Below are 17,052 nucleotides of genomic sequence, written 5' to 3' on the forward strand. Positions count from 1 at the left end.
TGCCTCCTAAAATTATATATATTTCTAAATGTAGATGTGAAAAACTGGAAAATATAACTGGAAAACGGAGGATGAGCATTTATGTACCCATACCCACAAATATAGACGTATATTCAAATGTTAAGGCTTATTGTATGCCTTAGTTAATTAAAAGTGTACACACTCTGTGGGTTCTGTGTACTTGCCTGATAACTGAAAGTCATGCAGCTTTCAGAATTATAAATTGGGAATAAATTAAATGTGCATAGCGTTTAACCTGCTTGCATGTTTCTTGTATAGTTTTATATATTATTATGTCATAAATTATTGGAGTCACATATTTAATGGTTTATGCCTTTATGGAACTTATATAAGTCCCATAAAGGCAGTTATATAATAATTCTTCCCAATAATATTATATAAAAAAATTACTATTTTAACACTTTACAGGAAGGGCCAAAAGTTTAAATAATAAAAATAAAAAAATACAAATATAATTAATTCCATGACATCCTTCCATCCATTTTTGGTGCCCATCTCTCAGGGTCAGAGGGCAAGGGGCAGGATACACCCTGGACAGATGGCCAGCCCATCACCAACACCATAAATACAATCATTCACCTGCACATGCACACACATTGACTCACTATGACTTGAGGGCATTTTAGAAAAGTCGATTAACTTTAATCATGTTTTTGCACTATAGGAAAAAGGGAGAGTACCTATAAAGAGCCCATCCATGAACGAGAACCCTGGCCTGGGTTCAAACACAGAACTTTCTTGCTGCGTGCTAACTGTCCTAACAACTGTGCAGCCTGACTTCTTTACGTATCTTCAAAAGCAGTTTCTCCTATTGTATATCCTTTCTTTTCACAATCACCATACAAGCGGGTCTGTGGAGTTTGAGGAAATTTTCCAACAACAAAGACTTGAGTGTTGTTTCTTGAATGTGCTTTCACCTTTGTCGCCACCTGGAGACCTCCGATTTATTATTTCTTGCACTCTACAAATAGTTCCTCTCTTTGGTTCTTTAAACTGTGGCCAGCTGGAGACTCTGAGTCACTCTGCTGCGCCCACAGACGTAAATCTAGTTTCAAGCTTTAGCTGCGGCCTTCAGTGTCAGACAAGTCAAAAGTCAGAGGACACCAGCCAGCTGTCACCATCTGCTCCGCTCTGAGATTGACTGGCATTCAAGTCATTTCTTCAATTATAAATTGCTTAGCTCTGACTGCCCTGTAGATAAATAACTGGCTCTGACAAGTATCATGCTGTTCATGTTCTACTTGATCATCTGAGGTTTATTTTTGTCATAAGTCTTGGACTCAAATTTATACTCAACAAGCATAACATTATGATCACTGACAGATGAAGTGATTGACCCTGTTTGTCCTTTCCACATAACATATGCTAGTGGACGGGATATTAAAATAAAAATAGTTCTTTGGGTGTTTTATTTGATTTTTAATGTGGGGATGAAGTGATAAAGATAAACAACAATGTATTTATTTTTTTGAATCTCGCGTGAAAATGAATAACAAAATACCAAGCCATTTTTTTTAGTTTTTCAATTTATCATTATCAATTAAAAATCAATCAAAAGTTGCACGGACTACCCTGAATATAAAATTGGTGGCATTTTCTGATTTCAATGTTAAAAAAAATCACAATATTGTAAATGTCGATCTCTTTGTCCAAAGTATACCTATTCCGTTTCTCTGCTTTTTTCTTCATGTTAGAGAATAAAATCTTTATTAGGTTTCAAACAAATACTTTTAATGTGTGACCCTTTGCTACACAAAGGGATGTGACATTCAAAGTTGCAATCACAAAATCTCTTGACTGCTGTTTTGAAATGGACCTTCCTGTTAGATTTTCTTTTTTAATAAACATATTTCCCACTGACTTTCATACTGGCTGGATGTTTTATGTTTTGGCAGCCAGCATAATGTTTTGATTTTTCAATTTTCCTAATTTAAAACACTTGAAATTATACACTAGTTGACAAGAGGAACCACTAATTCTTTCTACTTTTTTTCCACAAATATGAGTTTCTTACGACCTTGTAAACAAAGGTTTCAAATTTTTCGTTTGTACCTAAAATATACAAAATGACAGTCATTGATGAATTACTAGGAATGTATCAAATACAGTATTAAAGCATGCTATTGGTTTAAAACATGTACGATTTTATTAAATGCCTACCCTGAATAATATTGCTGTTTGCAATATATTCCAAGGTAGGTAATAATATAAAATATACTGTAATAAACCATTTTTCTCCATAATATAGACTATTCACATCTTCATTCACAAATGAGTAAATTAATCTGTACCCTCAAATATAGGATGCATAATTAGTCAGTCAGTCTATGGTTAAACTTGAGAAGGCTGAGCGCTCAATTCAGGTTGAGAGAGGGGAAGATGGCTTTGTGAAGAACGATAAAATTGTATATTTTCTGAGGAAGGAAATTATAATAATGTGGAGTTTAAATACCAAAAACCTTAAAATATAAATAATTGATGAGATTACTTACAAGCATTGCCTGTTTATGAATGTGGGCTTTCTGCTAAGTTGAATGTTTCTGTAAACTCTTGCGTGTTTGTGATTTACATAATTCCACAGCAGTGATACACTGTCTGCCGTACCATTATTCCTCACATTTTATCTCAGATTTTTACACTTTCCCATCTCCTATCACTCCTCAAACTATATCCCAAGAAGATTTAAACCTCTCTTTGAGTCCAGTGTGTTAAAGAGTAAATGATATGGGTATGTATGTTGTAGACAAGTGTTCTGTGAACAAGATTCTGGGTAATATGAGTGCCATCAGTGAGAATGTATGTTGTTTTGTTTTTTCTATTCACAACAGAGTGTGACTGTTTCAATCCAAAAAGTGAATAAAACAGCAAGACAGAAGAGAAAAAAATGTTTTGTTTTTTTCTTTTCCCCTGAGTGTACACAAATACTTTTCCCCTTTTTGTGGGTTTGTTGTGGGATGTATTGTTCTATTTGTATAAATGCACTGTGTAGAGTAGAAGCTAGTGTTTGTGATGTTTATGCATTGTTCTGCATTTTTCTACTGGCACATGATTGCATGTCTGTTTACTGGTGGTAGCGGTAGGGGATTGGTGGTAACTGGTGCGCCAGTGTTTAAAGTGTTTTGTGTGTCTACTTAAGAAGTGTGTGAGAAAGTGCCTCTACTCAGAGCAGCTTCCATGTTTCTGCAGCTGCTGCTGATTTGAACTATCTGATAAGACAGTAAGAAGTATGACCTCATGATTTCCAGAGCTACTACTCAGATACACATCGCAGACCTTTCATAGTACACAAGATGCAGACTCACACTTCTAGCCACTCTACATTTAACCTTATAAGGTTTCAACGGCTTTAGTTTACATGGGTTCAAATGCCATATTATCATTTTGCATACTTGTTGTACACATTTCTAAGAATGTGTACAACAAATACATTGAGGGCTCCTAGAAAAGATAACTTAAGTTAGCCTTTTTTTTTGTCAAAGAAGCCTTAAAATAAAAACCAAAACTAGCCCTCATTATTGGTCTAATAATTCTGCTGTAGTAGACTTAGAACATTGTGATTATCATCAATGAGTTTCTACTAAACTATTTACACTAATATTTTTATTCTTTCTTAGTTTCCATGTCACTGACTCAATGATTTGTCACTATATTTGCATGGTACCACTTGATCTGCCTGCCTGAAACACCTTTTGACAGATATTCAAACCTTTAGTTGGTTGGTTTTGCGAGGTGATGAGGTCTATTGACTTCAGTGAAAGTATAAACATCTTCCAACTCTGAGTACATATTTACTACATACCTTAAATCAAATGCAAAGTCTGTTTTGCTACAGCCATTCATTAGTGATGACAGCATTCAGGCACGACGTTTATGAGTTGGGCTGTTAGGATCAGTAAGTCATTCTGTCAGGCGATCGGGGGAGAAGAATGGGTCAGGGATAAAAATGAGGTGAGAAAACAGAGAGTGCAAAATTGTGAGTTAGTGTGAGAAAACTAGAGCAGCAAAGTTAGTCCAGATGAGAATAGTTGATTTTATTCATGGGAAAATGCATCTTTGCCCCTCCCCTTTTATCCGTTTTACCCACCCTCTTCTCTGGCTATCATGTTTCTTGTGCCAATCAATAATTTATAGCTGTAGCACCAGAGCAATGAACCCCCCAGCTCTCTGAATGACAGATGAGAGCGAGAATGAGTACCGGGCAAAGTGAAAAGCAGGACAGGCGTAAAAGCAGAAGGGTGTGAAAATATAATATAACGAATGGCACAAGTGACGGAAGAGCCAAAGCAGCAAGGGAAATGACTGACTGGATAAATAACCAGGAGTGGGAGAAAATTTCCCTCATATAATGAAATTATGCCGCAAAAAGTCTACCGATTTTCATACTCTGGGAGAACTAATTATAGAAGTACGGTAGAAAATGTCAGCTTCGTGACATCAAAGTGGAGATGCTACCTACTCATTTTTCCCCTGTTTGGGATTTGTTGTTTTACCTAAGCTGCTTTTAGCTTCAGCCCACAGTACATTGCTATTTTCCAAGAAAAGAACAACAGCAGCATGCTTGGATGAACAATAGGGATGGTAAAAGCGAATACATGCATGCAATTATGTTTTGTTACTTCTATTTTGAGTTGCTTTTCATAGTTGTTTTTGCACAGTTGCAGCCATCACACTCGGAGAAAAAAGTATGCAGCTGTGTCAAAAATATTTTGTGTTAAAAATTTCCCTCACAGTCAAACACAAAAGAGCGCCTACACACACACACACACACACAGAAAGGGTCTAAATGATCTCAATGAAACCTTAATGATGATGGAGGGAGGAACAAACTGCCAGGTGGGGAGCCAAAAAGACCAAAAAATAGTGAGACAAAAGAGAGAAATGCAATTTTGTTCAGAGAAAAATACATTTGTTTGCACGAGAACCTTTAATTTACGTGCATTGTGTTATTGTCCATGTGTGTCCACGGGTTTGAAAGAAACTAAAGCTTACCTCCTCAACCTCCCACCTGCTCTTGTAATTCTGTGTGGTTTTGGTGACCTTGGCAACCTGGCGCCAAAACACGGTTGGTGTCCCTTTGATTGAGGCCAAGAGGGGGCGTGAAGTTTGGACAAAGTGGAAACACAATGGAGGAGAGTGGACAGGAAGGAGCAGGAGGATTAGGTTCCTGTGCCCCCAGTGGTGGCTATTATGTTCATTGAATCATTTCCTCCCGTCAGTCGTTGTCAGTACTTTTTCTGTTCCTCAATCATCTCCTCTCTAAAAAGTGAAAGACTAATGTGAGAATTGAAGGCGCTTAGACAATTATTAATATTCACCCAGCTGGTTATGAATCCCTTGATATTTGAAATGACAGAAATGCCTTTTGTTTTTCTGAATACACAATTTTGTGCTACTTTATGTCCATCATATTATACTACTACAAAATGCAGGTTTTGATTGTAAGAAAAATGTGAAAAAGTTCTAGGAATACAAAGATTTTTGCAAGGCACTGCATTAATATTTTTTGCTTACTAAATTGTAGTGGATTATGTATTTCTTGTTAAATACCAGAAACAAGCATCCGTTGAGTTGCTAGACTTCAGTTAACGTGATTACAGTTTAATTATCAATTTCTTATTTTGACATGTCTTAATCAGATCTAGATTTATGTTTTTTTTTAATCCGTTTTATTACTCAATAAATGAAGCAGAACACATTCTAAAACAATTAATTTGTAATACCATTACTGTGATCAGTTTCATTTTAACAGAACACAAATCTCACAGTACTAATCACATAAAAATGTACAGCGCTTGTGCTTCTGCTGGAGGAATACAGGCTCCTCAGCTGACTTTGTCCTCTGACAATTCCTTGACAGATTTCTCAGAAAACAGACGCTCTTTATATTCTCAGACATGGCAACTGTTTTGCTGGATTCCTGTGTTACTGAGACTTTGAAATTGAACAAATGTTGTCAGAGAAGTGGAGTTCAGTATCACAACAGTTGGGGCCTTACTTTAAGCTCTGATTTATGAAGGACATTGCACAGTTTTTGTCAGTCACCTTAGTGCATTTCTCAGAACAGAATTAAAATTCTCAAAACTTCTTGTTCAATCTTCAAATTGTATAACTTGAGCACGTCAGAAAAGCATTTTCTCATTTCTGTGATAACATCTTAAAGGTCTTTATTCAGCTGATTATGAAAAATTCTCAGCTTTTTCCTGCATTTTAAATTTTTTGTCATTTTATGCCATTTAAGCAGATGTTTGTCGTGTAAGAACAGTTTTCCGTAATATGACTAGAATATTTCTATATATTTGCAATTTACAATTTTGAACAAACAGTTGAGGACATGACAATATCCTCTAAATTAGCTGCTGTGTTGTGTATATCATTCTTCTTGTTAACCTTTTGTGGCCTTAATAAGTCTTGTGCAACAAAACAGAAAGGACATTCACTTCATAGGCAGATTTTATGGCTTGTTGTAAAAACATATTTCTGTCCTGGTCACAAGCTTCAATCAAGTCCATTGGTAGGGATTAAAATAAAAAAATAAAAATAGGCTAAGGGAAAAATGTGTTGCAGGGATTCTACCGATGTAAATCAAAACAAACAAGCCAAAAAAATGTCTGAATTAAACTTTTAATATTTCTTTTTTCTTTCCTCTTCCAGTGAGGGATGAGGACGATTTCCTTAGCCTGAGTGAACTCCCTGAAACCTTCCCCTCCGACCCTCCAGAGCCTTTGCCTCACTTCTTGTTCGAACCCGAGGAAGGCTACATCGTCAAGAATAAGCCTGTGAATCTGTACTGCAAAGCGACGCCTGCCACACAGATTTACTTCAAATGCAACAGCGAGTGGGTTCATCAGAAAGACCACACAGTAGAGGAGAGAGTTGATGAAAATTCAGGTAAGTGAAGGCCAGCTCACCTGGAAGAGCCGTCACACAAAAGATTTCTTTGAAATGAAACAGAAGGATGAAGAACAAGGACAGTAGCACTTCTTTTAGATTTGTTTATTTTATTTATCAAAAATTCAAGTGCTGTTACATGTCAGCTTTTCACCAAACGGGTTTTTAAAAGAACACAGTTCAGCCGAAGCTGCGGGGTTTAAGACTACAGTTTTGTGTGAGAACAGAGGAGAAATGCTACTTGTTTCATCAATTTTCTAGTGAATATTCAGCATAGATAAAAAGAAAATCCAATAACAGGATTCTGAAAACTTGTTGCAATAATCACTGCATGTGTCATATTAATATTTGTATCCATACCAGATGTTCCCTTTCTTAAATAGTTGCTCATTAGGAAAATGTCCAAAAAATTAAAATGTCTGGATGTATATTAAATGCACATGTTTATTACTGAATCAGTGGATATCTCCTTGTTGCTCTTCTGATGTGTTAAGGGAGCCCAGATTGTTTTAATACAAGCCTTTAGCACCGTATTTTTTTGTCATTTGTGTACCTATGATTACCATACTTTTTTCTTCCACCTAACTTTCCATTAATATACTTGTACCAGGTACTCCATGAACAGCTAGCTTCCTTTTGCAATAACTTTTTGCATGTTTTTGCAGTTGTCTGCTTGACAACTGTCCAGACAGCAGTCTTCTGGACATGACAGAACTGTTCTGCCATTTTATCTAGTTAAATTTTTTTGTGCTCTTCTGAAATGTAATAATGTAATAAATTTATGTTTTATGTTGAGCAGTAATTATAATAAGAAATTCTGTGTCTGCTTGTCTTTAAAATATATTAAGATGCAAACATGATGCAGCAATCAAGCCTAATTGAAAAACCTTTCCCAAAACAGTATGCAGAGCAGCAACAAGAAGTTTCCACAGTCCTTGGCAATGGTTTTCATATTCAATCTCTAGAGATGTAATATATTGCTTTGCCTGCAGACACTTTGCGTTATCAAAACTACTGTATTGTATTCACGTCATAAAATAAATAGAGCAATTGGAAGAAGGTCACTTCCAAAGAGAGTGGGTTCAACCTACCTGCTAAGTCAGCTGGTTGAGGTGGGCAGATAGGCAAAAACCTTTCTCCAGTAAGAGTAGCAATACTTGAGAAATATTTTACTCAACAAAAAGTAGAAAGTAGTCATACAGAAACTTACTATAGTGTAAAAAGTGCTTGTTCAACAAGGTAAAATAAAAAAACAAAACTTTAAAACAGTCAAACTTTTATATGAAAAAGAAGTTTCACTGTGACATAAACTGTGGGTGTGTCTGCTGCATAAAACATGTTTGGTTTTCACTCAGTGAAGTTATTCACAGTAGGTAGAAATTTTACTAGTGCTGTCAATCGATAAAAAAAATAATAATCTGATTAATCACTGGAGATGGGCCGATCAGGTTTTTTTCTGCCGATTCCGATCACCCATGAGGGCCGATCACCGATACCGATCACATAATTATTATTTTTTTAATCATAAGCACTACCGGTTACATTATGTGGAAAAAGGTACCATAAATTCACCTTAATTTAGACAAAAACTTGTTTTTAATAAGTTTTTCCAAGAAAAAAAAAACTAAACAGGCATTGTGCAAATTGTACTGCTATCAGTAAGACTATCTTTAACAGACTGAAAACATAGGAAGGCTCTGAAGAGGCTAAATAATGCAAAGAGCCAAAATAAAACCTCTCAACATTGCCAAAAAATTCAAGTATAAAACTTAACATTCAAAGGCAAATACAGGTTCCATTACAATAAACAATCCTGAGTTACTGAATGAAAACTTCCTGATAGCATGGCGGCTAGCTGATTACTGCTAGTTCTGATTGGCAGCTTCTGACTGAGCGGAGTAATTATACAGAACAGGGAGGAGATCGATTATTTTTTCAGAGATTATCTGTTTCATGTTAGGACAGCGAAAGTTTTAATATGTATGTAAAATGTATTTTTTTAAGTTAGATGCTGCAGCTTTAAGCAGAGGTTTGGTGTGAGAGTCACTACCAGGAGGAGCAGAAGCGGTGCTCTGTATTGTCAAATCGGAGCACCGCTGTTGAACTGTAGCAGCGGTTCAACAGCAAGAGCAGAACCAGTGTCTTACATCGCAGCTCGAAGATTTAAATAATTTTGCGGGTTATTTGTTTAGCTTTCTGACCGTCATGCTAATCTGGATGAGTGTTTGTAGCTGTGCGCTTCTTTACCTGCTATCTGATCCTCCATATGTCTTTTTTTACTGCAGTGAGCCTCGATGTAGCCAAACTCTGTTAAGTATGGCATTGTTTTTAAGCCATGTTAGATTCGTCGTGTTGATGCATTTTGACCTGCTTCACCCCGAGGTAATTTTCCGCCACAACACGCAAACTTTCCTATTCATTCAGTGCGTTATAGTTCCACATGACATCGCTTAGGATTTGTTGCTGCGCGCTTGCGCAGTGTGAAGGAAAGAGACCAGCTGCACAGGCAGGCTGCGAAATGAGATGCAGGTGATCGGTTTGTGTGATCGGCAACAAGAGACCGTGATCGGCGATCACCGATCATACACTTTTTCACAGAAATCGGCCGATTATGATTGGTGGCTGATCAATCGGCACAGCTCTATTAATCACCATTCTTAACTTCAAATGTAAAAATGCACATTTTCAAAAAAACATTTAAGAAAACCGTTTATTGTCTGAAACCAAACATCTCAGTTTCCAAGGTTTCACATTCAGGAAAGTTTAAAATGTTGTTTCAAACATAATTTAGAAATGTTAAGTATAAGCTGGTTGTGCTTTGGTGAAAGGATGATTCACCATTACAATAAGTAGACTCCATACTACCTTGGTTTTATGCAAATATCCATCATGGTGTTTTGGGGGTTTTTTAACGAAATTTGTTGGCACTACTGGTTTTTATTTGACAGTAGTATAAATGGGGTAGAAAGAAGTGGGGAGAAGACATGCGGCAAAGGAATCGAGGACAGGATTCGGACTGGAAACAGCCACATCGACGTCTATATCCTCAGTATTCAGGGCGCCCACTCTAACCGCGGTGTTTCTAAAGCAAAAATTGCTACTGAGCACACCAGTCTGACTTTCCTCATTCAACCTTCCACTCACGTTTGTGACTCTGCATTGATAAACGCTATACGACACCATGCAACATACTGCGGTGAACTCGGTAATATTATTCAAGTAAAAGTAAAAAGAACAGTGCAGTAAAACTACTTCTGCATTTGATAATGCAGATGACATTTGAATCCCATGAGAGCATAGAGTGAGTGCAAAAGTATGGTAATGAAAAATACATATGTTCTCAGAATGAAGGGATATATAAATAATGATAAAAAAATGTCCTTAAAAATCAGAATTACATTAGCTATGGTAGAAATGTTGCTTTTGACAGACATAATCCCACAATGAAACTAAATTCTCACAAAACAAGGGAACGGCCAGAATGAGCTTCTGGGATGTTTGGCTGAAAGAACGTTCATGGACGTTATTTTATTCAGCATTTTTATTTTTATCTCTTCAAAGAGACAAACAAAAGTGTTACGTTTTGTGTGAATATTTCATTGAGACCATTTATACGGGGCATTTTGACCGGCACAGCGACCCTGCCGAGACCTCTTGCCGCTCCTTCGCCCTCCAGGTACAATTTTCTAGACCCGCCACTTTTCACGTAGGTTTATTTGTGTGGAAAGGGAGGTCACATACAAGATGTATGCACACAGCTGTATCAATGCTAGTGCTGTACCTCAGTGTTTACAAGACACTTTAATAGGATCCGATATGATGTACTGGACTGCAGCCAGTCCCACACTTGACAGCAAGCAGCATTACTCTGCTTACTAAGTACTGATGAATCACAGTGTTACTTTGGCAGCAGCATAAAGACGCAGACACACTGGATTCTAAGGTTGACATGTGTTTGGCTCTTGTTTTTCCACCTGCTTGATAATGAGCCCAGGTCCCCAGAGCTAAGGCTTAAAAACAGTCTGACAACCACTGATTTAAGGTACCTGCTCAGAGAAATAATGTAGGAGTCAACAGATGCACAACACAGCATGTTTGAGGTGGAACTTTTTATTTATTTATTTATTTTTGTAAATTTAAAAACAAATCTGAAGAAAATGCATGTTTAAGATGTTTTAGGGAGAACATAAATGGCACTGCAAAGCAAACCTGGGAGTCATACACGGGACTGTTTTGCTTAGTATTGTGTTTTTTTTTTCCTTCTTCTTCTTTAGTAGACCTAATTCAAGGCATAAATTGATACAACTGAACTGCACAGTTTGAGCCTTCACACTTTACCAGCCCAGGTGTGAGGCAGAGGGATATATTAAGCAGTGGCGATAAAAGGAAATTATATATATTTTTCATTAGAAGCATTCACACTTAGTACGAGACATTAGACAATAAGAGTCCTTTATTTTATTCATCCACATCGAGTCTTGGCGTCTGTCATTGACCGCATGTGGAGCTGCTTGTGATTTATTAAACTCCTGTAAACAATTCATTGCTGACTGTTGGCTTCCTAACAGTGTCTGACTCAGAGGGAACATAATTAAACTAACAATCCATGGACCTAAAGTTTTAAACTGTTACGTTGACTGACATCATGAGGATGTGAACCATCCATGCAGCCAGTTTAGCGCGTAATGAAGAAAATTCCTGAAAAAAGAAACAAGTGCAGCTCAGTCTGAGTGTAGTTGTTGTGGTTTGCTTTAATTAATTCCTAATTTATCCGTAACATGGCTGTCACGGCCATCTGCGAGTTATCCCATCCCCTTTGGGTCATTTAATCTCTCAAGCACGCTCTAATCTACACAGAAATACACATACAAATTTGATGAATAAATAAACAAAGTGAAAGCATAATAGGATATCAAGAGCTGGTGAGGTCTAGGGATGAATACATTTGAGTTATTTATTTTTTGTCTGTATTTTTCCAAATGGAATTTGTAATGAACAGTTTAGTTAAACATGTATTTCTTTAAAAAAGAGCAAAAAAAAAAAAAAAGCCTCCCAAAAAACAAGCGAAAGCACAAGATTATACTGACGGCAAATCCATTAAGCTTTTTTGCTCTTGTTCAAACTATTTAGGTCACCTTTGAACTACAGACACAGAGATTATGAAGTTATAATATGTTATGCAACATAGTTTTATTGAATCTCATTAAATTCACACTGTGAGCACTTTTTATCAACATGCCTATGGAAAAAGCTATATTTTAAAAGCAGTTTTCCCCTCTGTGTTTGTGCCACTTCACAAAAGCAACTAAAGCGTGACCCCCGTACCGCTCTGCTCCATTCTGCCACTCCCTAACTTTCCTTCCCTTTCTTTTTTCCCTGATGTCTCCCTTTCCACTTTTCCCTATTCTTATTTTTGACTTATTCAAATCAGAGAGGGCAGAATAGATCAATCCTGAGATTGAGAAAAAAGCAAAAGTGTGACGATGAGATGCTAAAGAAAGGAGCTGTTGACGGGGTTAGATATCAAGGAGCTTTACTGTGGAGAAAGATTATATCCAGCGCTGCTCTTTCTGTGTGCCTTCTCCCTCTTTCCTCATATTTGAGTAGCTCGGGGAAAATGTTGATCTTGAATAAAATCATAAAATGTGTACAAACCAGATGTGCAGATTTTGACCTGGGACTTTTATCACACTTCAGTTGCAAAAAACAAATACGTCAGATATGATTTCACTTGATTTGTGTTTGAATCAAGAGGGCAAATAAATAAAGCTAATTAAAAGTCAAGCAAGGAGATGATTACAAAAGTAGAAGTTCAAACAAATGTTAAGTACAGGGCTTTACCCAACTTCAGTTGTTTTAAATGTCAAGCTTTGTTAGGTTTTTTTTTTGTTTCTTGTGGAATTCCCCTCTTGAAAGGGGTGAAGTTTTCAACTGGATTTCACTCAATGAAGAGCCTCAATTTTAGTTGATCCATTTTTATTCATGGATGGATGGTCACTGTGGTGATTTAGTCATTTAGGTGAAAAACCTCAAAAGACACAGAAATACATCTGTTACATACTCCCAGTCGAACTACTTTAATGTAAGCAGAATAAATACAGGTGGATAAAGTTGTTAATCCTGCCCATTTTCAATTAAATGCTAGGCCAGTTATTTATTTTACCTTTTTATAAAATAAAAAAAAACAATTATACATGTACAGAATAACAATTTTTGTGTATGATGGGAAATTATACATGTACTTATTTAATTACACTGACTGTTAAAGGATAATGACATTTTTCAGTGTTTATATAAGCATCATATAACCTCAGTACATCTCCATTAGCCTTGAATTGCGCTTAGACATATTGTGTGCCAGGTTACTTACTTTGTCTCCATTAGCCAAAGTGCGAATGGTTATTAGTCTGCTACCAATGACCTGTGACTCCACATCAAAGCTGCACGTACACACACATATATTAAAGGTGCACATGGTATTGGCTTTGCTGATTTGTGACCTCTTTCCCTCCTTCGCTGTCGTCTTCTCTGTATTGATTTCTTCTCGTCTTTGTCTTTCCTTTTTTTTTTTCTTCTTGGTGTTTCTATGTGCCTCTCTTTGTTTAGCTCTCTTTCTGCCCTCGCTGGCATTTCTCTCTAAAACCCCTCTGTAACCGGGTCAACCGAGTCTCTTGCTTTTTTTTCTATATTTTGACTCGAGATTTTAGTTTTTATTTTAGTTTACAAGAATTGGGACATTTAGGAGTTAGTCTTCACTGACTCATGATATGGATGACAGCGGTTTGTGTGCATATACGTATATCTGATTTGGGATCATTGTCTGTGTTAGCAAATGTTTGTGTTTGGTCTGTGTGGAGGTAAGCTTTGTTTTCCATGTCTCTATGCTAATTTATAGTATTTTGTTTGCCTGATGCTGGGTGAGTGTGGGAATTGTAAGAGTTTGGTCGCAGTTCCCTGCATACCCTGTTTCATGTCCTGGTTTGTTGCTTTTTTTGGAGTCACTGAGGGGCTCAAACACGCACGCTCAAAGACATTAACATTTATACAAGCAAACACACACACACGCGCGCGCACACACACACACACTGGGACTGTGAAAATCAGTCAACATCAGAGTCAGAGCTGTTCAGAGAATGTTCAAATACTCAGTTACATCTAACCCCAACAGAGGTTTCTCAACTTTTACGAATTTAACTCCCAAAATATGTGTGAAAAAGGCCTTTTAACCAAATTAATTATCGGAGGAGATACCTGGACTTTGTTAATGGGGGGCAATTAAAGATAGGCAGAATTGTAACTCAAATTCTTCAAATATAATTGTACTATTTTTTATCAATTTTTTGCTACTGTTTAAATCTAAGATATATATTGTATCCTTGGCATTGCTTAAACCTAGTAGTGTTTTTGAGAATCTTTCAAGGGTTGAAAAAGCAATATATAAGTCAGATGTCATAAAATACTATTTCATCATCAAAATTGAGTGCAATTTTACTTTTTTTTTTAATCTTTAAATAGCTTCCATGTTATTCCATACCATTTCATTCTATTTGACATGAGACAAAGTTGTCAACTGGCACAGACAACAGCACATTAGTGCTAGAACTAATTTAATTAATCATTATTTCTGAACATGGGTTATTCTCTACTGAATGGAAGTACTTATATTAAGTGCTTGATTTTTCTGGAAATTAGATGGAAACCTATATTCTAAACCCTATAATACCAAGTTAATCAGTTTTTATTAGTAAAACACATTTTATTTGCTGAGATAAGCAGAAAGAGGTTCCAGGCTTATGATAGATGGGGAATTCATGATGGATGTTAATTGATCATCTACGTCTTTGAGCTGTAAATTCTTGTACTTCTTTCTGCTTCTTTCTTTTTCTAGCTTTGCTCTGATTAAGAAGAAAACCACTGATTGTCTTAACCTTGATTTACTTTTCTGTCCTCCTCATTAAACACAGTAGTAGTGAACGAAAAAACTGCGTATATCATTCACTGCAAAACCGCAAAATAATTTTTTTTAATCGGATGAATTTTGTTTAACCTTTTTTGTGCCTTTTAAAACATTACAGTAGAGCTCTAGCATTATTGGGGAAAAAAAGTATCATAATCATAGCAATGTTTGTTCTGAGTGCATGTCACAAATCACTCATTGACTTTGAAAGACGCTGTAGTTAATGCTACTAAGCAGTGCAGCTGTTAGATTGTGAATTTGAACTGCTCTTGTGATCTAACGAAATTGAATTTCGTGCATGATTGTAGTCTGGAGCTTAATGAGGCACATATACAGCCACACAAATGCTCCAATGCTTCTGTCTTTAAGTGGAATCACATTCCCTACCTCCTGCTGTTTCATTACGTTCCATAGCTGTATTTGGTAGTGTCCCATATGCTAACTTTACTTTTGCTTGAGTCCATTTGGCATAACTGGCAAGCTGGTTCATTTGAATCATTGACTTTAATTGCCTTACTTTCCTCATTACTTTTGGCAGCATCATTCTACCTAGCCTAGCCTCCTCTCTCCCTCCCTTGTGCCCGTCTCCTCTTTACACTGTAGTTTTTGCTCATTGCAACTGCCAATCTGCTAGCTGTCTCAGATGTAGCCCCAGTTTCCATGCTGGTTCTAATTATCTCGTTTTACTGGCCACTTTTTCAACCTCTGCCTCTCTTGATGTGCTCCTCTGCTTTTTCATCTTATCCTGTGAAGTCATATCAGTCTCCCTCGTTTTCTTGTTAGATGGAACACTGATGTTCGCTCTAGTTTTATCCCGTCTTTGCTCTCTGCCCTCGCCGTGTCTTTTCTCTCACTGGCACTTTTCCTCAGTTGTATCTTTCGCAAGCCTTTTACTCTGTTTACTAACTACTTTGCTCAAAAGGCTTGCTTTTTTGTTCCCTTCTTCCCTCTGTACAGCCTATCTTCTCATTATTTTGAAATCAAAAGCCAGATCTTTCCGTCGTCCTTCATGATTCACTGAAGGCTTGTTTTGCCAAGCCTTCATGTTTTAGTTTTCATGCAAGTTATTCATGGTGCCAAGTTACCACAATCTTGTTAAAGGAATTAAACTTCTCCTTCCTCTGTCCCTTTGCCTTTACACCAACTTGCTTGCTATAGCTGCCTCTCAGTTGGCAGGAACTCACTGAGTCTCCATAAGTAGACCCGAGTCAGGTTTGTGAAGCCCCACAGAGATAGTTTCTCAGGTCTTTGTAACACTTCTGAACCTGAAATAAACTGCCAAGATGTTCTCTTAGTCTTTCCTATCTACTCCCCATTCCCCACATACTTTTAACTTAAATCCATTTTTATCTCTTCTCTCCGTTCCTTTCCTTTTCACATTTTACTGCCCTCTTCCACCTCCTCGTCTGTCATCCTCACTCGTCCTCTTGCTGTGCCGATGTCTTGTTGCTCTCTATTACCTCTACCAGCAAACCGTTTTTCCCTCTTAAAATCCTCCTTCCTTTTCACTCTTAAGACGTAATCTTTCTTTTTCTTAATCAGTGCCCTCTTGATTTCTCCTATCTTCTTTGCAATATTTGTTTTCTGTGTATTTGCATTTCTTTAAATTTCTTACATCATTTCATTGCTCCTTTTTTAAAACCCTTCCTTTGTCACACAAATTTGTACCTTTCTATCAATGATCCCTTTTGTCCTGCCATTTATTCTCTCGCATTTATTCTTCACATTGGAGTTGTTTTCAGGTAGCAAAAGAAAAAAGCGAGAGAGAAAAATTTGGATGATGCAGTGAGATAAATGGTGGAAGTGAAAATTAATAATTTCTAAGTACAGGTGAAAAATTACAATTATGCACTGAATAAAAAGAGCTTGATTTGTAATTATAAGCATATATTAAAAAAAGACAGTATACCTATTGGATGTTATAAAAGTATACATACTTACTGGACTCGTTACAACCACAAATATCTATGTATTTTGTTTCAAATTAATGTGATATAACCAGTGCAAAGTTGTGGATAACTATACATCGGAAGATATGGTTTTCAATATTTCTTACAAATAAAAATGAAAATGTTGTGCTGACTTGTATTCAGTTCCCATCACTCTGACAGCTCCACATAAAATCTGGGCCAAACGTCAAGATTCAGTACTTTGCATAACCACCATTCACTGCCATTGCACACTTT

At 36.8% G+C, this 17,052-nt stretch overlaps 1 protein-coding gene across 3 annotated transcripts in view; it reads left to right on the plus strand.

Annotated features, from left to right (window-relative positions):
- The window catches only part of LOC103470231 (netrin receptor UNC5C-like), a 193,137-nt gene that overhangs the window by 88,883 nt on the left and 87,202 nt on the right, over nt 1-17,052 (plus strand). For all 3 annotated transcript variants that reach the window (XM_008418510.3, XM_008418508.3, XM_008418509.3), the window contains exon 2: nt 6,673-6,909. In XM_008418510.3, coding sequence (XP_008416732.1) covers nt 6,673-6,909 — 237 coding nt within the window. The remainder of the gene's footprint in view (nt 1-6,672; nt 6,910-17,052) is intronic.

The sequence above is a fragment of the Poecilia reticulata genome, chromosome 9 (genome assembly GCF_904066995.2).
Source record: "Poecilia reticulata chromosome 9, P_reticulata-male-v2, whole genome shotgun sequence".
Classification (NCBI taxonomy): Eukaryota; Metazoa; Chordata; class Actinopteri; order Cyprinodontiformes; family Poeciliidae; genus Poecilia; species Poecilia reticulata.